The following is a 26,479-nucleotide window of genomic DNA, read 5'->3' on the forward strand; positions in this document are numbered from 1 at the left end:
ACTCTACTGGGAAAACCGGTCACGTACCCGAATTGGAAATTCGAGGGCTAGAAGGAATGGAGAGTTTTGTGAGTACGTCATTATTGCTTTTCTTTTCCGACGTCTATTTCTTACACTCAAGCGCTTCATAACTATCCACGTGCGTATGTTAACTTCGGTCGGTTTGTGCTTTAAAAACATTATTGGTCTCTCATGCTGGTACAATAACCGTAACTAGGGTCATGATTCGTTTTGACGTGTTATCTGAAAATACGTAGGCTTATTGCAAGCAACCGTCGTGGACGGGGAAAAGGCCAAAGGAAAAGTAATATCGGTCAGACGTGTGTACGACAAACCTACACGTCCAATGAACTACACTGACATTGTGCGTGTGTTTATACATATTATTCACTGCTAAAACATTCCTCATATTATTGAACGAATTTCGCATGTTACTCACGTGGTATGCAAAAAAATGTTTTCACCCACATTACCATAAATTCGTTTAAATGAATGAATCATTCTTTACCCTCCGACGTGCTTAAATTTTCAAATACCACGCTAGAAATCCCAATCGTTCTTCTTCGCCGACGTCTTTCATATTGAGATAAATTAGACACGAAAAATATAAAAATAGAAACTAGACAAAATTAATACGTCTACATATTTCTCATTGGTCATATCATGTGAATAAAAAATAAACATGTGATGAACGTCATAAAATAACAAAGCGACGCAGATGTTTTATTCGACAAATAACGCCAGTCGGAAGAATACAGTAAAATCCAAAATTATTCAAAAATTGACATGTTAATCTACCTTTATCATTTTTACGGCACGTGCATGACGAGTATTTTATTTTCATTTAAAAAATGGAATTATTTTTGTAAGCTTGTTGTATACACTGTTTATAATCGCGTACAATGTGCCCACAAACCAAATATCATAATATTGTTACAGTAATAACTGTTGGTTCAAACGAGATTTAATCATACTATTTGTTATTTCTTGTGCTAATCTCTTAATCTTTGATGTTTATTCAGCTGTTTGATTTTCAATCATTACGATTTCAATGGTATTGTGGTTATATGAATTGTATCGTTTATCGTAAATTATGGTTTTGAATAATATTGTTGCAGATTCGTACGAGTTGGATAATATAATTGATGAGGTCTGGCTATAATAATGATAAAGTCATAACAATAAATATAAATAATCTCTGTGGATTTTGACGGTCGTGAAAAACAGCAATCTGGTTCAACGGCGCGTATTTTTTAATTTTCAATATATATTCAAAAAACTAAAACCAAGTCGAATTCGTCATGGAATATAGTGAAAAATCAGCCACCCTTCAAATGGTCATTTTGTGAGTTTCTTAATCAACGAGTATATCTTATTATTTTACCTTGCAGCCCCTTTCATCCCTCGAGAAGAAACGCTAATTTTGATTTATCATAATAATGATTCCCGTCTGTCTCATCATACAAATAGCACAAGATAACACAAAGTGGAGGAATGGAGAAAAGGTCGAGAAAAGTACATTATCATACGCCCGGTAGCAACTAGCAACGGTTTTATATAGGCGAGCAATAATAATGGGCGAGTATCAATCAGTCGTCATTCGGGCACCGCAATTCGTTACATTATCCTTGGCAGCACAACGTTTAAAATATGTTAATGAAAAACAATCGACTGCCGCGTTTGTATTAGTTTACCTCTACTACTGTAGTGCCGTCACTGCTACTTAAACTGCTACTTCGGTTATGGTAGTCTATTAATTTTACCGTTCAGAATTGAACGGGTCGGTGGGTCTTAAACGTTCCTTCGGTACTACACAATGTACTCTACTACGTCGAGTTAAAGTATAATTATTTTGTATATAAATAATTTTAAGTAAACCTAGCCCACACCAGCTTCTTAAGCGTCTAACTTAATAACAATGTTCGTTACACCCACTAAAACCATGAGATTTGAGATTGAATATATTTTTTTCAACATGCGTGAAATATCAAAAAAGTTTTCAAAAAAGTTTTCAATGAATTTCAATTTTCATGCCTGTTTTTTTTTTTTTAGTCAACAATATATCTATATAATAAATATCACGTAGATATCTTATTTTACAAGATTTTAGGTACTCCGAAAGGGTACGATATAATTCGTATAATCTCTTTTCTGTGGCTCTCTTACTAGAATTATTATTTTGTAAAAATTTATATTAGATATATTACGTTTAAAATAGATATTGTAAAGCGTATTATGTATTCTATAAGCTTTGGATTATGAAAATCTATTTCTTAGTTATTGAAGATGTCTTACAAGGAACACAATAAGATTGGTGTTAATACGGTAATAACCCTAGTTGAGTTACACGCGAAACTTGAAACACAATCGGGTAGCCTTATAACGGCACTCCCGTGATATATATAATGTATGAAACCTATTCAATGTTATGTCAACCATGTTAGAAAATGGAAGAAGTCTGCCATGATAGTTTGGGTGCACAAAAATTCACCATGATATGCCCTACATTATTTAATCATTCCTAGTGTCTATGAACAAATACCTTCGTTTTCGAAAAATGTGTTTTTAGAAATAATAATAATAATAAAAAGGAATAATATGCAATTAAATGATAATCACTCAAATATAGGTTTATAATTATTTCAAGCCTAAATTATCAAAAGTACGCATTATTCACATGCACCTATAATATCCAAAAAATAATCAGATTGATTTTTTTTCTTTTTTGAAAAGGTAATCATTTTTAATAATTTCATGATTATACTAGATTATAGAGCATTTTAATGGTGAACAAAGAATCCCGTAACTAGTTCAATATCATATACGTCATATATTTTTTTTTTTTAACAGAGGACATATGATGAACTTTAATGCACAGCAGAAATTCTTCAAGGGTGAAAAATAATAACATTAAGTCCCCTAAACATCCCTGGTAAAAGAAAATGAGTTTCCATGACCGGACGTCGTGATGGGTAGCAAGTGTAAAGCATCTGGCGCTCTACGTTTGTTCTTCTTTTTTTCGTATTAACGTTATAAGCTACTGTAAAACGTTGAACATTAAAACTCATTTGTTTTACTGTAAAGTAAAGCAAAACTGCTCTGTAAAAGAACGCATAGACGACTTTACAAATAATAACTTATCAACTCAATTTATCATGTAAGTATTATTTTTATGGGTATCAGATTATAGCATGAAAATTTTTCATGTTTATTCGAATGGCAAACTATAACCTATAAGAAAACTAAATCTTTAAACAAACGAACGATTAAAAACTTTAAATGTGATTGGTTGTATGGAAAATAAACGTTAAATGTCATGATGACGTTTCGAATAGTACATGATTGTCCGTCAGTTAGTTTGTAATAACAATATTATACGCCTACATCATAACTTTAACTACAAATCATCGGCATAATGAATTGGATATTTGCATGTAATTAATTGTTTTAACTCAGAGGTGACGATAAGAACAGCCAAATAAAAAAACGATAAAACGCAACATCACCTGCCCTCCGATAGCATCGTGTGCCCAGATCGTAAAAGGTGTTGCCGGAAGAAATAAAACCGACCATGGTCGATGATGTTTCTTATTTTGATTTAACGACGGTTTTAACGCCTCCTTTTGCTATCACTCTATTTAAGTGCCCGGTTTGATTTATCCGATTAAACGACACGTGACATTATCGTCGATCTTCTAATCAGACGTTTGTTACTATGCCGATGACTTTACACAGTACAGCCACGGACATTCATTACGTAGTATTCGTGATCGCCATATATTGACTTACTTTTAACACATCTAATATTACAACCAAGTTGAAATGGACACTGGCCCGACTCTTGTGACTTCCATTCTGAGAACGTTTTGTTATTCTCACGCGGCGCCAGTTCTACAACTATAAATAATATTATTATAATAACTATACCGTCGAAACGGAAATGTCTTTCATATTAATATATTGCAGTCACTATGGCGTGGAAGTCCTACCAGCTCAACAGCAGTTATCTGTGTCGGTCATCTACCGATTGCGTAGACTGAAGCACATTTTTCGTATAATTTTTTTACTATTATTATTCATCGTTCAACTCAGACTAATAAACTATTACAAAAAAAACATTAAATGAATAGTGCCCGGAAAAATGCTCTAACGTTTTTCGCTATTAAAAAAAAAATTCTACGCTGATCACTGCTGTGGTTGGGATGTAAATGTTGTTTGTTTATTCGTTCATTCTTTGCTGAAAATACGACTCTCACGTCCGATACAGGACTTGCTAAAAAACGTGTACTGCAGAGATATGGATGGGCAAAGTTCCAAAACAACGAGGACAAAAAAGAAATCACCCATTAATCGGAAAGTTTTCGGGAAACCGAAGCCACTCCACCCATGATCCTCCTCTTTGCAACTTCACCCTATTTTCTTCACTACTCGTCCATGCCATTTTTCTTCGAACAGTTAGCATAATATTATTATTGTTATTATTATTTACAGTATTATTATTATTATAGCTCGCGTCAATACGTGTATGAAATTTCATACTGCTCGTTGTTATTTGTAAGATAATATACAAAGGATAGACCCACTCGACGTGAAACAATAACATCCTTACTCCCCTTATACATTATGAGATTACCATAATTAACGATTATTGTATTACATGAAATAATGCTAAACATTAATAGCAGACGTATGCACGCGTTCGTGGTAAACAAAATATGAGTTATCATATTCGATTCAGAAATAACATTGAGAAATTTTACTAGAAAAAACAATATAAAATTGAAAAGGACAAGAAGTTTTTTTTACATTGATGGCAACATTTTTACAACTTGGACAATTTGGCCAGGTGGATCCTATACATTTAATATCAGTGAAAAAATAAATACAAAAAAAAATTTGTATTCTTCGCCAGACATCAAAGTCGATCGTCGAAATGATGCATACATACATACTAAATAAGTACTGAAAGAACTTGGCGCTGCAGTCGATATTGCCACCGATCAATTTGCTAGTGTTACCTAAAACCACAAAGTCAACAATAGATGTCCTTACTCTATCTATAGTTTTTCTCAATACAAAGTAAAATAATTTTATATTAACCCTCTCAAAGCAATGCTTTACTAATGATTCTTTTTCTTGTCGCAGATATTACACTAATTTAAGAGGAAACGGAACCAAAAGCCCATGTAACGCAAATAGATCTTCTTTATTCTACACACCATTATTCATATAGTTTCTATAGAAGATGAAGCTATCAAATAAAAATGTTTTACCTTTATCTATTTACTAAGAAATAATATAAATATATTTTTTTGTTGTACAAGTGTGTCGATATTCTTAACATAAAACTTGAGAGCTATACACTATATAGTTTAATGATGAGAAAAGTTTATACACATGACGTGCTGCAATCATATTTTGTATCTAAGTTTGACCAAACTTTGGCTACCACGTATAAACCTAATCAGAGTTTTGTTACTTTTTCGTAGACACACGTGCACAGGGACCCTCGAGTCACGTCTACGCTATAAATTAAGCACAGTAAATCCCACGCATTACGTGTGTGTACATGTTTGATGCGCATACCAAAAAAATAAAAAAGTGTTACTGAAAGAGGAGCAAAAGTTGTATCTAAGAAAAACTTTTTTTTCTCCTATCTCGTGCCTTCCCTTATAACAGTGGTATTGAATCATTTGATACAGAGAAAAACAAACATTTTGAACGGTCAATGGTACACTATCTCAACAAAGACTATTCTATGTATAGTATGTCTATAGGAGTGTGAGGAAATTTTGAGATAGCCGAGGGGGCCAGTGAGCCTCTAAATCAACTGGAATTAGAAACGTCGGATCTCAGCATTTGTTGTAGAAAGGAAAAAAGGGATTGTCATCCGGATAAGACTTAAGAGAGCCTCCGAAGTGACAGATTTATGGAACGTAGAAGGGGCTTAAACTTCAAGAGCAACAAAGGAATGATCGGGTTAGATAAAAAAAGTTTAAACTTTTAGCAACTTGTAGGAAGTAATAGTAAAATTAGGATCCAAAATGCAACAGAAGTATCTTTGAAAAAAAAAAAATTTCAATACACGAATATAAATACCTGTAGTTAGGTTTCCCTAAAAATCCCTTTCAAGTTGTCTTTTCAAGAACTGTAAAAAATCGAAGTTGTTTTTTTAAAATGACATTAATTTATTTTTCATTAATAATCGTTCACTATTAAGTTATTTGGTTCCGGACCAAATATAAATACATAGAAGAAAAATATCGACTCTGGTATAATGTGTCAACAAAAAAATAACTCACAAAAACAATTGTTATTACAGTAATAGCATTTCTACGCCTTTGAGTTGTAAATTGATAATCATAGTAATAACATTTTATGTTATATAATGTTTGTATAACATACCTACTCCTACAAGTTGCAATGAAACACTGAGCTAAACTGTTTGTTACAAATTTATTTTACACATGCCTTCGTTGTTAGATAATAATATTATCATAACACTTTTACATAGTATAGAGGACGTGAACTTGCGTGTCTAATTAAGTTTTTATGAATATTGTATCTTATATAATGTAATAAATTTAAAAGAAACGCCTTATCATATGCGATTAAATTATGGGACGGTATACCGTCACCTTTTTGAATATCCAATACAACTGATCGTTCACTCATATATTATTATTATAATAAGCTTTATTATAATGTAACAGGTGCGTTACATCCTGTCCACTTGTAGACATTGTTTTCTTGTCAAGATCGTTCTTAACGAAAAACCTCCACACACCGTCAAGTGCAATTTAAACGTCAAAAATAATATCATTTTTCTGTAAACATCTTCGAGTATGTCTTGCTTATTTCAGCCATGACAGTTTACATTTAATAACAATTTTCATAAAAACATTTTTATTTATTACCCTATCGATACTACCCTCCGGCATTCGAGTGAGTATAATATTTTACACTAAACAATAAAAAATAAAGAATAATTTTTGAAGATGTTTGAATGAGTTATTTTGTTGTTTTAATTGGTTATTAGACTGTTAATATTTATGATACATTTTATTTAACGGAATATTTATAATTTTACCCAAAATGACGACGCAAACAAAAGATGTCAGCGAATATAAGTTGCAATATATCAACATAACAACTACACTTTGATCATTTTTCATTAACTTTATAATCTCACTCAAGAAAGTCTGCAAATTTATGAATTATGGATTGTTAGTTTGTAACATTATACAATTAGCAAAACAGTATTGTCTGCTATTTTTGCAAAAATCAATTATGTTAGCAATAAGTATCGTTTGCTTCAGTTAATACGACTAATTTTTGCGCAGGCAGTTGTAAAACGACAACAGACACTCGGATGCGTTCAGTAATAAAACACACATAAACACTACAGGGAAGATTTACTGTAAAAGACAAATAATGATTTCCCGTTGGGAAATGAAGAAGACGAAGGGAGTATACTAGTTATTTTCATCGATCAAAGAGAAAAAACCACCAAGACGGTTCATTAACTGTTGTCGTTATTTAACTTGGTCGATGGCAATAGTTGAACAAATTGGCTTAAAATTTACGCCTTCTCCACATGACGTCATTTTTATTTGCCGACACCAGTCGAACACTTCTAACCACATAAATATTGACACAAAATTCCCGCCCCATTTCGTAGTACTGACCTTGACGTTTTACTAATGAGCCGAACAAATGAGACTTCTGATTTATTATCCTAGCTTAAATACAACTCCCTAACACAACAATTATTATTTTTTAAACTTTACAGAGTAAGTTTTGACAATCTGGATAAATATGAACAATTTTATTTAAGAGCCAACTATAAAAATTTAATGAAAATCTTATTTAATTAGTTTTAGCTCTAAAAACTATATTTTATCAAATATTTATGCTTTTATAAATTGTAGATTTAGTCACAATATTTTCGATCTAGAGATTCTTTTTAATTAAAAAAAAATGTATATTGCTGTTCCACTTGTATACTCTGTCCGAAAACCCAGTATAGTTTAATTAAAAAGAAGTATAAAAATTATTAAATTTTCTAACATTAAAGGGTAAGACAGGGTAAAATGGCGAGGTTAAACTTCTTCTGCGAATGAATTTTAAATCTGAAATTTGCATGAGAACTACTTTTACACCTAGCCTAACATTACAAATATATTCAATCGTCTCTCTCATCTATAAGATGTTCTATATCGAAATATATGAGCTTTCCTGAAAATTGTTATTTCTGTCTTCTTACCTCAGCTATGTGGTAAGATGGAGACTGTAAAACTTTGTTAACAAATCTCTAAAGAAATAGAAATCTTATAAGTTAGTAGGTATTAAATAACACTTTTAGAATATTTAAAAGTGAAATTAAAAAAAAATTAATCCTTAGCATAACAGTATAAAGTTTTGCTCGCGTGTGTTTATACTAGCGAGTATCACGTGATGCTTTTATGAAAGCTAAATTGTGCTTTATATGATTGATTTTGAGAAATACTGAATTCGTCATCTTACCCTACACGCTATAAAATCTATTTTAAATCATATGAATCGCTATCTATATATTATGTATGAAAATATTACTGATATCATATGTATGTATTATTACTAGACTATATATTGATTTTAAATATCAGACTTTGTAACATATATATAAGGAAGCGCCAATTTAATTTAGTAAACGGTAGATTTCACTCGAATAGATTTGAAAACAATATATGTATAAGGTTATATTATTATATTCCATCGAAGACGGCATTTTTATAAAAATACTTTTTACATTTTTTACTTTCAATAACGCATAATTTGATTTTCATTTGGGAGCGACAAAAAATAATGTATATAAATACAGTGTAAAAATGTGAAATCTCATTCTACATTTTAAATAATAAATTAATTTGAATATAATAATAAATAAATATCACATAATATGATGTTATATTGCATTTGTTCATAGGATAAAAAATAATAATAATACCATTGTCATGTGTGCCAAAAGCTTATGGAAATTTACTACTCACGTTAAGCTGCTGAGGCAGTAAACATGCCAAATAAATCGTCACATTTGCATTATTTACGTTTCTTAGTCAAAAAGATCTTGTCGCATTACTTTGCTACATATTCGTGATTAACTATTACAACATTAAAATATAAAATCCTCAAAAAATATGTTTTTTTTTAAATAAATATTTGCTTATGTGTTGAAATCTATTTTCACTCAAATAAAAATAAATACTCAAAATTACCTTTATTACAATTTTTATCTTTTTAACTTACTGGGGAAAAAAAAATCTAAAATTTCTATTCTCGTAAATATTTAAATTAAACCTATGCAAACAAATGAAATCATATAATATAACAATTATTTAAATTTACATGCAATGTCTTAAGTGTAAATTGAATTTTAAACAAATTACGTGTACTTCTGAAAATTTTAGTCGGACAATTAGGGTAAAAATGGGTATAATAGAATAGAATAAACAAAAAAATGTGTATAATGACAATAATTAAAATGTACAAGTAATTTGAAAGCTTTTAAACTACTATATACCCGGAAGAAACTTTGTATTTACATTTCAAAATGATATAACGAGGATATTTTTAAGAACCCATATAATTAAGGTTTAATTTTGCACATTAACTGTAGACTTACAGAAATTATAGCTCTAAGTATTATATTCTGCTATAATAGTAAAACGCAACATTTTTTCTAGGTCTTAAAATCATATTTTAATAGTAAAAGTTTCCACTTTTTAAGCGTAATACTAAATAATTTCCATTTGAATTATCATAATCTCTAATAGTTATTTGCACTTTAAAAATCTCTCGGTTGCATTTCAAAAAAAAATAAACCAGCCAAAAGTAGTGTTAAAAGTTTTACAGATTTACAGGAAAATATTATTAAGTCTTTGTGTTTAATATTCTAGGAGAATAACGTAGTTAAAATATTTTCTCTTATTATCGTTTAAACAAATCATTCACTATTTTATTATAATATATGTAACTAAAATACTAAAATATCCGAAAATATTATTAATATTGAATACTCCCGTATTCACATTAAGCCAAAAAAAAACTGATTATCATTTAAAAATACAATTGAAACGAATAATAATAAGCAGAATAAAACGTGTAAAATGAAAACTGCAAATAAATTACAATAATTACTTCGACGCACTGTATAAATGTATACCATATAGGTGCGAATTATGTAGTACTGATGCGCAAAAAATGTAATCGAATTCGCTTTTTGTCAGATATGGAGGCGATCAAAAGCAAATATATTTTATTTTCACAATATTAAAATAACAATAATTACAATAAGCCAGTCACGATGAACTCGCCAGTGTGTACCATGTATAGAACGTTGCAGACGAAATAATAATATATTCCCTTGTCACCCGCACTTGTACTCTCATTTCCCCCGAGCGAGTTTAATATGCAAATCGTTTTCAGCCCTTTTCGCCAAGAAATTACACAGCGATTAATCGCAAGCTCTCCGTACGGCGGCCGTGTACGTTTCAATGGGGTAGAAATAAAAAGAGACCAATAAATCCTCGGACTCGACTAGTGACGTTATTAAAACCAAAGCTTGCGTCGAGTCGGATTATCGACGTCTGTAATATGCGAGTGAATTTTTATGGGGTAGTGGCGGCGGTGGGTTTATCCGAATTCGACATGGCTCCATAAATCGTTACCCGGAGGGATGCGGAGAGGACAGTCCACGTTTTAGCGTGTACACTACGACGTGTGTTTGTGTGTATAGCGACGCCTGACAGTGGTTCTGGCGTGACAAATAAGATGTATTGCGCTAGATATTATTACATTTAGCGGTTTTAAGTGTTTCACCCTAACTACACAAGGTATACTTGCACGACGTTATAATTTAGTGTATGTTTATGTGTACACTAACTTCATAGCGTCGTATGCAAACTAGGGAAGTTTAGGTGCGCTGTGTATACATGTCAAAGCGGCCGCGACATATTGAGATATTGCACGTTTGCACATAAATCATTACTCTCTAGTGCCTACCATCACATTATTGCTGTGGACGTGTGTGTGTGTGCGTGTGTAGGTAAGTATTTTAGTAATTAACGGCGGTGAGTGATATGACCAACGTCGGCAGTAACGCTTTGATACTTCAATATGTTCTGTGTAACTAGGTGATCTACTAGTTATACGTACTCGCGATTCATATTTATACGAGCAATCGCGTCCCAAAACAAATCACGATCGCGTGTGTACATGTCAGACCATACGAATGTTCCGCGCTTTTGTTTCTTTGGCGAATTTTAATTAATTAATTACTTCCTACGCGTTAAATGCAGTTGCGGTAATGTTTACATCGAGTGGGCCAGTCGAAACATTTACTCAGATTGAGAGCTGAACATGATTACGATTTATGTACGACCTCCTCACGCTGAAAATGCCTTGGAAATAAAAGGAATAACGCTTTCAGTATACGCTGACACGCTAATTTATTTAAGTTTGAAATATTTCAATAAATACGAGCAAGAGTATAGTTTACATCCTACCGACACAAGAAAAGGAACTATACTACGAACAGTATTGTTGTTTACAGATATATTTCCTAGTTTATTCAAATGGGCTCAGTGTGAGTCGAAAGGGGTCGATTGTGGACCAAGATTAAATCTCTCCGTACTCATACCTTGTCTCTATTTTATGTTCGTTATAAATTTTGGAAATGCACACACCTATATTTGAAAACCTTATTACATTACAACGACTTTTCTCTGGCTCGTAATATTTTATTAAGTGTATACAGCTGTTACCGACTGTACAGTATAAAAAAAAAAAAAAACTAGTTTCATTCGTGTATTTAGATTTTTGGCTGCAACTTTTTTTGTAATATATTACATGTTTTCTGACTTATTCACGACAAGTCGACTGACTTGTGTCGATTGATTTGCAGTTGGTGACTGCAAATTATTAGATTGTTTCATCCATTTCCACGATTTTTACGCCGATTTCATTTCACTACCATACATTTTACCTGTTGGGGTACACAAGTAATGGATATTAAGTGAATATACTTGCATAAGGGGTCAATAGGTTGTATCATGTTCCGAGTATGTTTTCGTTTTGAGTACGCATTACAAGACTACGAGCTGGACAGTGTCCAGTAGACACGGTAGGAATGTGTAAGTTGAATACACGGACGATACACGAGATAGTGTCTACACAGAGATAGTTAAGTAATGTAATATTTCACGATCGAACAAAATAAGCTAAGCAAAACGCTTGCCGCGATCTGGGTGCACTCCATATGAATGCTCACGACCAGAAATAATAAAACGTGTGATATTAACACCATATCTCAGTTTTATAGCGTCGTATTGAACTCGAGGAACAATTTTAGATTCGCCGGAAACGAGTTTGCCATGTCCGTTAACTAGCGGATTTAGATCCGTGCCAAGTACTGCGCAATGCATGCACTCGAGTAATATACTAAATCGGATGTCAATCGTCTTTGACGAATTTAGGTTGTGTCTATAAATTACACAGCCCTTTTACAACGTGACAAGTGTTAAGTACACCTGTGTCCGATGAATATGCCTACGGTCTCTTTCAATTCGAACGCGCATATATTCAATGCAATAATGTATGTAGAACTCTAAACCAATATATAACACCGGTGTCGATACCTAAAACACGAGTACATGGTATTTTGTTTGCACTGTGCAAACGACAAGGCGAACAAATGCTGTTATCGGGGAAAGTTTAGAATTGGCTCATTAGTCTCCTTCGACATAGCGCGTACAAAAGTATTGTCTTTTTCAGTATCGCCAGTTAAGAGAAAAATATTCCAAGAGGTTTAAACAAAAACAGCGCCATTAAATTAAATTTATCACTTAAAATTCAAACAAAACAATATTATTAAACCAAAAATAAAACTCGGTAGATACATTTAATGTGTACTACAACTGCCATTTTCGGACCTGTTATTTTAATATGGGTCATTACTGTGGTGGGATATTTCATTGGTACGCGTGTCATTTAACTGTTACAATATCGGATTACGTTTTTATTTACGGATTCAATAAACTTTCATTAGGCGGCAAGTTAAATTAATACAAACCACAAACTATGGCAACAAATCGGGTGTAATAGACGACGGTAAAAGTTCCACTGTAATACCATTAAAAAAAGGTCATCGTGTAAAAATATTGGATAAACTATAAAAGTAAATTTATAACAGTCAGTCGAACGACAATAAGAATACTAATAACGTAGTCTTCCGAAAATGTTAATTGTATTGTATAAGCCCGACAAATCCCGACAGACAGTCCGACTGAGTAAGCATACTGAAGTGGATTTATTGTATTTTAGAGGCGAATCATCTATCCTGAACAAAAGTGATACGGAGCTCAAAAGGGTTGCCCACAGTGTGTTTGTTGAATTATAGAATAATTTCGAAGGGCTCTATCTCGAGGCACAGATCAAACGATATCTATGATACCAATACAGTATGCGTCTACACAGAAGCACCTGCACACAACCGATTCACTCAATACTATAAGCAAGGAAATCATTAACGGTGATAAGATAATTTAAATGTGATGTGTTTGATTACTTGACACGTACGGATGGTTACTCAAGAATAGATAGAGTCCGTCGGTAAAATTTTAGTTTTGCTTTAGGAACCATGAAGAACTTATCGTTTGAAGATCACCTATTTGTTTGTTTTAAGTTTACGGCGTCGTATTAATTTATGCGAAATACAAACGCAAACGAAAACCTTTGGTAAATCGACACAAACTAAAAGTTTCCACGAAACAATGGACCGCATAAGAGAAGTAAATCAGAGTAAAGGCTTTTAATAATATTAGTTGTTGACACGGTCGACTCTATAATAGTATATTAGTTTACTTGTAATAATAATATGACTATGGTTAATGTATGATTAAATTAAAATTACCGACACGGGTATTTTTTTTTATAATGATACACAATGCGGGAGTAGCGTTCTTGTTTGTAAACTTACTTCGATGTTATGCACAGGTCGTTACTAGATTATGGTGCAGAATCCGCGTTTGATAAACGCACACAAAACGGGCTAATGGCTGCAACATACGACCAAATGGGTATCGTATAATTACTGGGACGTCGTTCACAGCGCACCCGATATGATTATCAGTTGAGCAGAGGCAGTCGACAGAAAATCGTACAGAGTTTATTATTGTTATTAACGTTTCTGAATCGACTATTATCACCGTATGCCGGCAGTAGTAGCTCACAAAATAATAATATGCATACTATTCCCGGGGCGGCAGAAGACGTGACCGCATTTTGTGTGTACATTTGAAAACATTATAATAATATGCGCTGGTCGTGATATCATATAAAAACACAACTGTATATAAATATTTCAAAGAATTCTAAAAAGTTTTTGATGTTGTTTAGTGTTTATTGAAAACATAAAGAATCTCATGAACTCAAAAAAAAAAAACAACGTAAAGCAGAATGAAAATGATATGAAAAATGCGTACTATAGAGTATATAAAAAACAGCGTGATGGCATCTTTATCATATATTCTACAAAGATGATGTAACGTTTATTGAGTTCTAATAGCGATAAGCAAAAAAAAAATCTTGGTCATTCACTGTTCGCCTGTACAAGTATATAGAACAGTATATTGTACTTTTCGTTTTTTTTTTTTATAGACGCTTTCATATAGATCGTTAAATTTTATTATCCCTGGACTGCGCTTATGTGTTTTTATACGGGGTAATTAAAGTAAGTTTACACTTGTTATTACCTCTGACCTCTTTAGTGCTGTAGTATTATTTTATATGCATTTAAGAGAAACTTTTAATTATATATCCAATGTACCTTCTACAGATTCAAACGGTTGAGAGTTCAAAATACTAGATAATATATTAAATAATGCTTCTACAACTAAAGTTCACAATCATTAAAATTTTTTTATTACGCTTTTATTTTATGTCTTATTCGTGCCGTGTGGTGTTTTAACACACTCTCATATTTCTCATACGCTTTCAGTAATCCCAATAGGCAAAGTAAGACAAAAAAAAATTTAACAGCTAATGGGATTTTCTGGAAGATTGCACTGTGTGAGAAATGTTGGGTTTGGTAACTCTATAAAGTGTCGATGAACAATAATACAATGTAGTTGAAATCGCGTCTGCAGAACCCAAAGAAGGGTCTGTATTAAATATAAAAATTGTGACACGCGCTGGTGGAATACATGTGTTGGGGCGAACACCCCAGTGACTAAATTTCGTTCGTACTACAATAAATTAGCCGAGAAAAAAAAGGAGCACTTTTTCGACTGTAAACAGTAATTAAAAATGACATGACTTACCCCTAATTTACACGGTACCGTAGCTTTTAAAATTTCAACCATGTTCATAAATATACACTTGTAACTCGGCATAATGTTTTCTTTGCCGACAAAAAAAATGGTATAAAGTTTATTTTTGTTTATGTTGAGAATTAAATTTAAACGATTGTTGGAATTTTTCGTTTTTTTTTGGAAAATATTTCGAAAACGGCGTTTTACAAATATTTTCATTTCTTTTTGAACAAAGCAATAAATATAAAATTTTATATGAAATTTCCACAACATTAACTTCCATTTAAATATATTTATAAATTATTTATGCTCCATATGATCAAAATTGTTTTTGATTACAAGTACAAAATACGAGGCCAAAAATAGATTTTTCTAGAAAATGTAGAATCCATTATACTCCACTGAACTTGGTGATGTATTGAACATAAATTACACGATTTTTACCTCGTTTTCATTACACCACTGCGTTATTAGAGGTTGTACATGGATGTATAAGACCAGTTATTATAAAATATATCTAGTAAGATAACCAGCCGGCAGCACAGATCTATTAATCATATCGTTGACCACACCGGGGTGCTCGTTATCACGTATAAATTTCACGTTGTTGTTATCTCACTAAAAAACTAAATAAATAATATCATCCATGCTGATCGTGACTTAGGACGATGTGCCGGGATATTCGATAGAACCCTCTTGGAACGAACGCACACAGGGAGAATAGGGTGTGACGATTAAAAGGAGAAGTCTGGTGTGATCGTACTACTGAGACCAGATCGGTGTTGTGTACATTGGAAGCACAAGGGCACACACATCGTATAGAAAATGAAAAATGTAATGAAACCCACTAGTAATATCGTCACATGTTCCTTTTTTCCTCGACATTGCATGACACATAATAATATATGTCACAAATCCATTTGTCCGTTTTCGATATAATTGTATACAGTCGGAAACAACGGCCGAGATAAACATCTTTTATTATTTAATGATAATGCGTATACACAGTGTACTCGAAAACCCTTTTAAAGTAATTCACTGCGTCCGCCGGTTGAATGAATGATATACAGAGGATAGGTTATTAAATGTTTTATAATTATTGAATCCTCGGTGGCTTTACCATAGTCAATATGAAGCAACCCGGTAAATATGAAGTGATTAATAAATAATTATTATTACGATTCAAAATCGCTATAATATGTTTGTTGATAAAACGAGATAAATCGTCTCGCCGACCGACATGCGTCCAGCAATAAAATAGTATAATCAACGAGTGTGTAAATTAATATAGTGGTTAAATTGTTTGTCGTGTCATATACTATATGCGACGAGTTTAAATTAATTAAATAAAACTATTGGCTGTGTACGCATATATTTTAGTTGATAACGACAAAAACTGGTTGACCGGCTGCTCAAATAAATTACTTCAATTAATTTTGTGGAATTTTCGTTGGACTGTTTCGATTTGAGATAATTTACTTTTTATAATTAATAATAACATAGCTCTACGTATAAAATAATAACACTTAAGCGATAAATTATTTATAAAACGAGTTTGGAATATTTATTAATGACTTCGTATTAAATTTATCTATCTGTAATTTCCAACTACAACACTTTCTATCTATAATCATTACAAAAAAAAAAAACTTTAAATGAGAATTAATAACATTATTAGTCCATCGTAAGATCATTAAATAATTATCATTTGGTACAACATTTTCTTTCACTTTTTTAACCTGAAGGAATGTTAGTTCTGTATTATTGTACTTGTCTAAAAGTTGTAATTAAATTTGTTTTTTCTTAATACTGTCGAATACAGTAAGCAAGTGGTAGACCATTTGTTTTTCAATAGATAAGATGGTGGCGCAAGGTGAACACATCCTTAGTTAAATGGACAAGATTTCTAAGTCATTTGAAATTGCACGGGTCAGTTGACATCTTACAGGCTCAGAGACCCTTTTAGAAGCAATTATGTCATTTGTTCACCCTAATGCGTAAATATACCGGTCGTTCGTGACAAGTCAGTCAGTCGTACGATATATTATTATAACAGGCAAATTTGGATAACGACCATATATATCGACCAAAAGCAGATGTGCGAATTTCTTTCAGAAATGTACAATAAATAGTTGTAGTAATAAATTTGCGTGACAAATGCGTTTATAATAATTCTCGACCGGTACAGCTAAATCGATATAAAGTAGACGCACGATAATATAACGCTGTGTACAATTAATAATAAGCACAAAGCAGTGGATACAATTTACACGGCAAAGGCGACATAAAGCGTGACTAATAATATTCCGGCCGAGTCTTCTGAGGGGGTACCGATACCGACGGATATCATACAATATGTATTTTTCAATGGCAAAAGGTGTCAAAAAAGAAATAAAACCTAGTATACGGATCAAATCCCTTGGAATTCTTCTGTGTTTGTATACAATATACTCGTACACACAGGAATACCGACTGGCAACACCTGGTCACGGAATCGCGATAGGAGACAAGTAGCTGCATATATACCGGATTAGTGTACACTGAGCAGCTACCCCTAAAGAAGGTTTGTTTGGTTTTTTTTTTTTTTGTTTGGATATATACCAATTGCCACCCGAGAATAATGTGTTTAGTAGGCGTATAATAATCGTAATAAAAGGTGGTGGTGCGTAAAAGGCCAATTTCCTTATAAACATAGGTGTCGGCATTTACGGTGGTTATGAGAAAAACCAGGTGTGAATGTCTGCAAAATGCCATTCACGTTTCCTAGTAATGCTCTCGCGCTATTGCCGTTACGAAGGTGCGTTGTGACGTGTATTGATTTGTAAAGATATTCGGGCCAAATGTTACACGGATTTTGGCTATTTAAGAGGAAATTATTGTATGTAGCGAGCTATTAACGCATAATGGCAAGCTGGTCAATTGCAACAGCCTGCTAAAACGACGTTCAATTGGCAAGCGAAGATTCAATAAAATTTTCCCTCTACGAATATATTGCGTTAAAATGAATAAACAGATTTTTATGTTAAAATTCATTTAAATTTATTAAATATTTTAATAATAATGTAATAAACTAAAAATAAAAAAACACTGTTATTAATAATAAGTTTTTACCAATTAATTGTACTATCAAATTTAATCAAACGGTTTTTGATACTAATCGAAAATATTCAAGGACAAGTTACTTACTTTCCAGCAATCTGGCCTATTCACACAATCTGTTGCTTCCGAATCATTTGGAATAAGCTGTAATAAAAAAAAAAAAAAGTTATTAATGATTGTTATAATAACACGTTAGCGATGACTAACGTACTAAAACATTTAATGGCAACAATCCTATGATAGGAACGATCCCTTCGAGAGAAACTAAACCCCGAGGGAATGTTTGTCGTCACGCAGTACATTCATATATGTTAGTAGTGCTTTCTCGCAGGGCTGCAATGTCGGATCTAAACCGAATCAGTGGCTTTTAATCCACAAAGGTTTCAAAATCTCAAGAGACTCACTTACGACAGAGTTCCGGTCTCATTCTATCCGGAATACCCCTACGCAAAATCTTGTATAATATAAAACGGATGCTTGTGACTTAGCAGCCATAAGCTGTATTTCCATAAAGCTTTCGGGTAAATAATAATAGTTAATTATTAAACGTGTTTTACGGCGCAGTTGGCTAATTCGTAAGATACTTTACCGGTATATTTTAAAAAGCACCATTTTAGTTGCGATTGCTAATTCTACGTTCTTTTAATGCTGCCGTTTTATGATATTTATCTGTTTACTAAAGTACACGATAGTAACACTATAACAACGGGAAAAGATTAGTTGGATCGTGCACATTATGTAATCGGTATCATCGTCACGGAGTTATCTGTGCAGGGAATCTGATTTATAATACGCCGAGAAGGAAAGAGGGAGACAGAACAATATAAGCAAACGAGGAAATAATAATAGTAATAATAGCAGTGTGCCAATCCCTCCATGCAACGAAGTACTAGGCAACGGGCCCTGTGTTATAATATCTGACAATCGGTCAAACTAATTACGGTAGTCCCATTCAAATTCCTATTGCCGGATCTAGATATAACATATTTTATCGTTCAAAAGTCATTACTGACCAAAACTTTTGATTATACCACCTCAAAGAATAAGCGCTGTTGGCGTCAGCGGATAGGTTTACACAAAAGCTTTACTTGATGATTCCAAATAAAGGCTTTTATAATTATTTCATAGCAGCTGAGAATCGAAAACAACTCGAGCGGCGAATTTCTGGGTACAGTGATAATAACAAATTCATCGTTCAGTTTGTAAAACACTTCATTAAATTATTTCATTTGTTTTTTTTTTTATAAAAATTTTTGTCGAAACATATATACAAAAAATTTTGTGTAATTTTTTCTTTAAATTAATTAAAATAAATATGCTCATAAAAAAAAAATACCAATTAAAATTTATTCGAATGCTACAAGTACAAAGTATTATTTTATTTCGTTAGTAACAACTACACTCTCAACGGCATCACGTGGTTTGGCCAATTCAAATGTATTATTTAACACTGGTTTGCCATTAGGGACTTTGGCACAGTGATACGTCAAGTGGGAGCATTAAAAGAGACTAATAAGCGTGTTGCGCGTGTATTTTTTTATACCTTCTCGAATTGTTTTTAATTGGAATATAAATCAAAGGAACATCGGACATCGGAAACCGCGACGGAGCAATAAAACGTGAAACCCTCCCCAAAATGTCACGTCCCCCGGGAAATTAGCATGGTGATATCCTCCGGCTATTTTCACAAAAAAATATAATAGTAATCATAATAATAAAAAAGTGTTTGTACATTTTTTCCATTAACTGTCTAACTTTTAGCAATTACGCTAATTTAATTCCACTGGTCAAACATATCAAGTATTCAGTTGTTTTAGAATGAATGTGCATTGATAATTAAGCCAAAAACTTTGGTGAACATGACAATTTAGTTGTTTGTTATTTGCATAACTAATATACGGTGTACTTTAAATGTTATTACAAGTAGATTTATCTCTAAAAATTGAATTTCATTAGTGTGTATTTTTAGAAAATGTATTATTCTTATACACTTATATCATGATTCATTTTGAAACTAAACCATGTGTACACTTTATTAAGCAAACATTTAATTGAAACACTAGATAATGGTAAAAAATGTTTGTAAACAAAAAGCACTTGAAAGGGTATTAAGTTTGAGAATATTATTGTACGGAAACAAATGAGCACATGTTTACGGCCACTATACTTAACCAAAAGTTCTCCAGCAAACTTCATTATAATCTCCAGCTGTGTAATAGGTCCCTAATATGGAAGACGAAGTGGCAGTCGTGAAAATGACTCTTAATAAAAGACGGGACCAAATTAACTGTGTATTATGGATTTGTTAATGTTTTTCAGCATGCACATGCGGTACAAAGCACAACAAAGATCGAGAGTTGGGACATGGAAACTTTGATAATAACATTCCAAAGGCCATTATGAAACTTCCGAGCATGCCGGAAGAGCTTTGTGCTCAGATTATGCTTATAGCTAGTCTTCTGCGTGTATACGGTTTCTTCTTTTTATTTTGCTCAACAAACCACATACCTGCAAAATTCAACTGCAATATCAAAAGCAGAAGTACTGTATAACTATCCATAATACAGTATGATAAATATTACAATATTTGTATTAATAATGAGCATTCATGGATATCAAGATAATGATAACAACACCAAAAATAATAACTAAAAAAAAACATCATTTAGTAATTTTCATGTGTACTTCAACAATATCATTTACATATTTTTTTTTTCAGGGTATTGCAGTCAAGTTTGAAAGATTAATGATGAATACTACAAAAGCGCATGAAAAACATATTTTTAGTATAAGAGAATCATGTAACTAATGGTTTCAAAAAACTTTTGAACTTAAGATTTTCACAAACTTAAGCTAAATCTTATCGTGAAAAGTATCGCATACACGATTTTTTATATAAACGTAAATTATAAACGTTATGGAATGATAGTTTTATTACTTTGAACATTTAAACTGAACTGAGAAATAGCTACAAAAAAATGATAATTTAAAACATATATTTTAAATTATAATTTTTTTTTATTATTAAATTCTATCATTAAGGTTGAATTATAAGTGATAAATTTTTATTATATAATTTTTTTTTTCTTTTAATAATTTAGTTACAACCACTAATCCCCAAAAAATGACCAGAATAAAACAAAGAGAAGGAATATGGATAGAATAATTGTGAGGCTAACAACTTATTGAAACATTCCATACTACGAGCTGCGTGTTACGTGTAAATTAGATTTGCAAATTGTGTTATAACTTTTGTCTGTAAAATGTCTTGGTATAATTTAACAAAAATATAATTCTCGAAAATTTAATACCATAGTATTAAATATCCACCACAGTTGTTTTTGTTTTAAGTAAATTAGAACATTTGCTCATTAGACAACAGCTGGAAATTTTAGTTTAGTCCTTTAACACAAAAATGCAATATTTTATTTGAATCAAGTAGATTTGTGTACTTTAGCACAATAGCATTAGCGACAGAAAAAATAAACCAGACAATAATAAACCAAGTGTAATTGTTGGGGTGGATTCTGGTGGTTCCTTGTTAGGTGACTTTATGTTTGAACATGAAAAGGTTTTAATAAAATTACTGTTGCGTTCGCATGAATTAGACTGTTGAACTAAAACGGGGAAACCGACATAAACTATCATAAAATGCAATTTTTCGCAATATCACTGACTATATGACACATAGTTTAAAAGAAAAACTAACAATAACCAACTGAACAGTACCCTGGGGTAATTTCAGAACAACAATAGTGCACTTATATCGATAAACCTATCAATACGCTGCAATGTATAGTACATGTAGGTCAATATTATATAACACCCGCATAATAAACACGTGTTAACGAATAGGAAGGTATTTTGCCATGTACATCGGTGCATGTGAAAAACTGATCGTGTCCAGTCGTAAACATTTAACCCAACGTGTCAAAAAAAAAAATCATATAGGGTTGTTTTTGCCAAGCGGCAAATAAATTGTCAGTTTTTGTGCCGAATCAACCGTTTAGTCTCAGCGGTCGAAGTCGCCGACGGCTAAATAATATTAATATATCCTCCTACGAGATCCCATCCCTTGAACAACACCGCAGGCGGCAACCATCAAATTGAACTCTCACCAGACGCCGCCGTTCTCTGAACGAAACGTCAGCTTTTTTCCAATCAATCGTGTAGTAAATATACGATGTGGCGGGTCTGCGGTGATATTGTAAATACTGTACCATTATCACTATTGTATTCGGAGTTATTATGTTAGCCATCTGCTCAGTCGGCGATGGGGTAAACGGCGATTTGCCATTTTTCCGGTTCCGTGCAACAATAAACCAAATGGTAATTTATCATATATTCCATATGAGACAGTGTAATTGGCCTGAAATAGGAATTTTGTAAACGGCACACCATTATCCTTTGCAACCATTTATTTCTTATAACTCACAATAAGTGTAAAATACTTCCCGGATGTATTGAACAATTTGCTTTGAAAATCTGAGTATATTACTCATATATTAGACACATTGGCTAATGAAAAGGTTTGATGAATCCTTGAAGGTAAAGTTGATGAGATCCATTTTAATATTATGGTTAAATGATAAATCTACTTATTTAATACATCATTTAATAGATCATAACATGAAGCCATAAGACAACAAAAGATAATTTTTTATTTGATACCCCAATCGAGTGTAATATACTTTGTGTAAACCTTAATGTTCTATTTGAAAAACAACATTAAATAGTGGACGAAATGTTGTCACCAATCATCAACAATATGTCACCAGACAACAACTATATGAATCTTTAAATTTATATTTCAAACTGATTAACACAAATGCTCAGAAAGCCACTGGTGGTGCATACAAGTGAAAATTTATTACACACTGACATACTTAGGAACAGAAACAAATAAAAAGTTTTTCAACTAAGCGCATCACGTCGTTAAGACGTCTACAGGCGTATATTTATGCTAAGAGAAAAGATGTACGCGTTGAAATGGGTTGAACGCACACAGTAAGCCAAATTAACTTTGAAGCGAACATAGCTAGAGAACTTTTTTGTTTGGACTGCGTCCAATATGGGTTTTAAGCGTACAAAACGACATATTATACCAGTACAGCATCATAATGTATGTAAACACTAGACGCGATTAAATACTGAGGAAGAAAAGTAACTGTCGATTAACGTCCACAAAGCTCTCAAGTCATTGAATTAACCATGCAGACCTACAGGAGATTGTTTCCCGAGAGTACACCCACTCACGGCTTGGCAACGGTTATGTTGTAGTTGCCGGTAGCCACCGCATAAGACTTCTGACGTATAATTCTTTTCTCAATGCGGTCAGACCGCTACCGAGCACATTAGTCACTTTGGACTTGGGATCTTGAAGGCGGTATCATTCAAAAAGATATTAGCCGACGACGACGCGTTAGTTGTAGTTTGTTGTAGTTACGGCCGTAGCAGCGACGCAGACATCCGGTGGACCGTCATTAATTTGCGATCAGCACCATCGTATGGAGGTGAGCGGTGAGAAGAAGGCGTAGAAAGGGTTGGTCGGTGGTTACTTGTCGACGATGACTGCGGCAGCTAAGCGGGTGGAATGTCTCTAAGAACACAAACGAGGCAATTACAATCAAATCGCAGACTCATTGTAAAGCCGTCACCGTCGTCGTATTGGCTTTATCCGTCTCTGTTTCTCTTTGCCACTTTAAGGTCATCGCCGTTGGGATAATAATCGTTAGCTGCTATCCGCAATAATGTGCATAAATACCGATTAACATATTATAGAAGTCGGCATCTATTATCACGGAAAAGTTATCAAATAGAGAAGAAAATAAATAGTCGCCTATTAAAACTTCCTCAAACAACGCGCAGCGTATCATTTGCGAATCACCAATAATTTATTAATGACAATTAATGAAGGTACGCGTTTACACGATAATCGACTAATATTAAATTTATCGGACCATTGTCCAACAACAAACAAATGATCGTTCAAATCACTTTGTGTTGGAATATTATTGCGGTTTTTAATTGTGTACACGTCGAGAGTACTGTAGACAATAAATCTACCCCGTGTGTATTAGATTCTACTTTAATCAACTAATCGTTTATAAAATACATTAATCCGGCCCATGTACTTTAATCGAAAAGCTATACATTTTAAATAATAAGTACATGTTAGATGAAGTTGAGATGTTCCAAGTCATATGTGTTAATGATCTATTTAGGTTAGAATACTTGAAGATATAATATTAAAGTATCAAAACTATTTGATAGCCTCAAGAATTTAAATAATATCTTATTCGATAAACTTGCAATTTATATCAGAGAGCAGAGAGTACAGATTGAAGCAAACGTTTTAATGATAGTTATTGAGTGATTGACAAATTACGGGGTTCTCAATAGGTACAGAGTAAGAATTTAAAGTTATATTTTCCTTGGTAGACCTAAAACTATAAATTTGCTCTTATTATAATATAAAAACAACGCTTATAAAATAAACGGCATAAGAGGCTACTCCGTAAACGGATACTAGTAATAGAAGGTTAACGATCAAAACAATAATTATTGTTATTATGCTATTGTCGAAAAAAAACATTTTGTTACGGGGATATAAGCGCTCTAAAGCAGATAACAGTCAAGTACTTGAGTTTCTTCATTTTTATTACTGTAATTATTGCCAAACCCCATCGACAACTGCTAGGAAATCGAGTCACATAAAACGTTAGAGGAGCATTATAACTGAGTGTGGCTAGAACAGTCTGGGTAATAATAACGTGGATAAACTTTTTGAATGAATTATAGAGTTATTTCATAATACTAGATGGGAAACCGAATCGGTCATATTCGTCAATATAAACATAGGAGATTCATGATGTGGTATAATAACTTGGTATTATCGTTTAAGTACATAACATTACTTAGTTTAAAATCACAAAAACCAGCCATTATGATAATACTTTTATGGATGCTTCCACCACAACGTTTGTATTAAAATGATTTCGTTATAAATCAGATTTAGATTGTTTACTTACAAATGCAGTTTAGTATATCTCCAATGCGAATATGTCACTTTAAAGTTATTGTCAGACTGTAACTGTGATGCTCCGTCTAAATTTGTCAGGAAAAAAGTGTAGGGGCGTGTCAAACTCTTACACCAAGGTGAAACTTTAGACTCGTCCGGAAGATACCTATTTCATAACTTAGTTGTTTAGTAAGCTATTTACGATTACACGCTTGCTTGAGTTTTGCTCGAATCAAAATCATCGTGGTGGCAGTACAAAGTGTACTGCACGTAAAATATTACTTCGTTTCCGTTTTATCATCTAATTATAACCGAACGTCTTAAATGTGTCATAAAGAAATCTACGTGGTATATTTGGTAATTTTCACATCGTTTTGTATGAACTCGAACAAAAAAATTTTATCCTACAAACCCCGAAGCACACAACATAATACGATTTATTTATTGTACAAAACCACACGGGTCCTTTTAGTCGAAAGGAAGGAAAGGGACCGCTATCCTTTTTGAGCGTTCGTCGTAATGACTGTTATTCGACCCAGAGGATTGACAGTTTAACACACACGTTCTTCGTAGCTACTCGGGTGTGTTTTTCCTCTCTGCGTGCAGCTGCCGCAGACGTATTATTACGTTGTCTTTCCATTAGCCGTTTTTCTCCTTCACGTGTTTAGTATTTATTTATATATATATATATACGTCTTAACGACTCCGAACGGAGCTTTTAAAATAAAAAAATAAATACATATAAATACACCCTTCTATGTGCTCATCAAAATGGGCATTCAATTAGAAAAGCGATGATTATATATACACATCAGCTGTTGAGGGAATTCACATTATTGTTTTAATACAATCCAAGTCGCGCCAGAACCGCACTTAAGTATAATTTTGTACCAAACGGTGTCGGTGACGAAGACCGAGCGGGTTGGAAAATAGAGGAAGACGGTGCGAGGGAATTGTGTTTAATTCTAGCGCCAGATTATTTTATAATTTAGGATAATAATAATTTTGT

At 32.8% G+C, this 26,479-nt stretch overlaps 1 protein-coding gene across 3 annotated transcripts in view; it reads right to left on the bottom strand.

Moving 5' to 3' along the window:
- The window catches only part of LOC126903014 (uncharacterized), a 63,766-nt gene that overhangs the window by 22,094 nt on the left and 15,193 nt on the right, over positions 1 to 26,479 (bottom strand). The window contains exons 1-2 of one of the 3 annotated variants that reach the window (XM_050680909.1): positions 25,481 to 26,082; positions 18,537 to 18,593 (exon numbers count right to left, since the gene is read on the bottom strand). Coding sequence is in view for 1 of the 3 variants with exons in the window: in XM_050680898.1 (XP_050536855.1) it covers positions 18,537 to 18,593 (57 nt within the window). In the remaining 2 variants the exon portion in view is untranslated. Of the gene's footprint in view, positions 1 to 6,099; positions 6,245 to 18,536; positions 18,594 to 25,480; positions 26,083 to 26,479 lie in introns of those variants that run through there. The other 2 variants (XM_050680919.1, XM_050680898.1) reach the window with 2 other exon arrangements.

This window comes from Daktulosphaira vitifoliae, unplaced genomic scaffold, assembly GCF_025091365.1.
Source record: "Daktulosphaira vitifoliae isolate Bord-2020 unplaced genomic scaffold, ASM2509136v1 Scaffold_1, whole genome shotgun sequence".
Taxonomy (NCBI): domain Eukaryota; kingdom Metazoa; phylum Arthropoda; class Insecta; order Hemiptera; family Phylloxeridae; genus Daktulosphaira; species Daktulosphaira vitifoliae.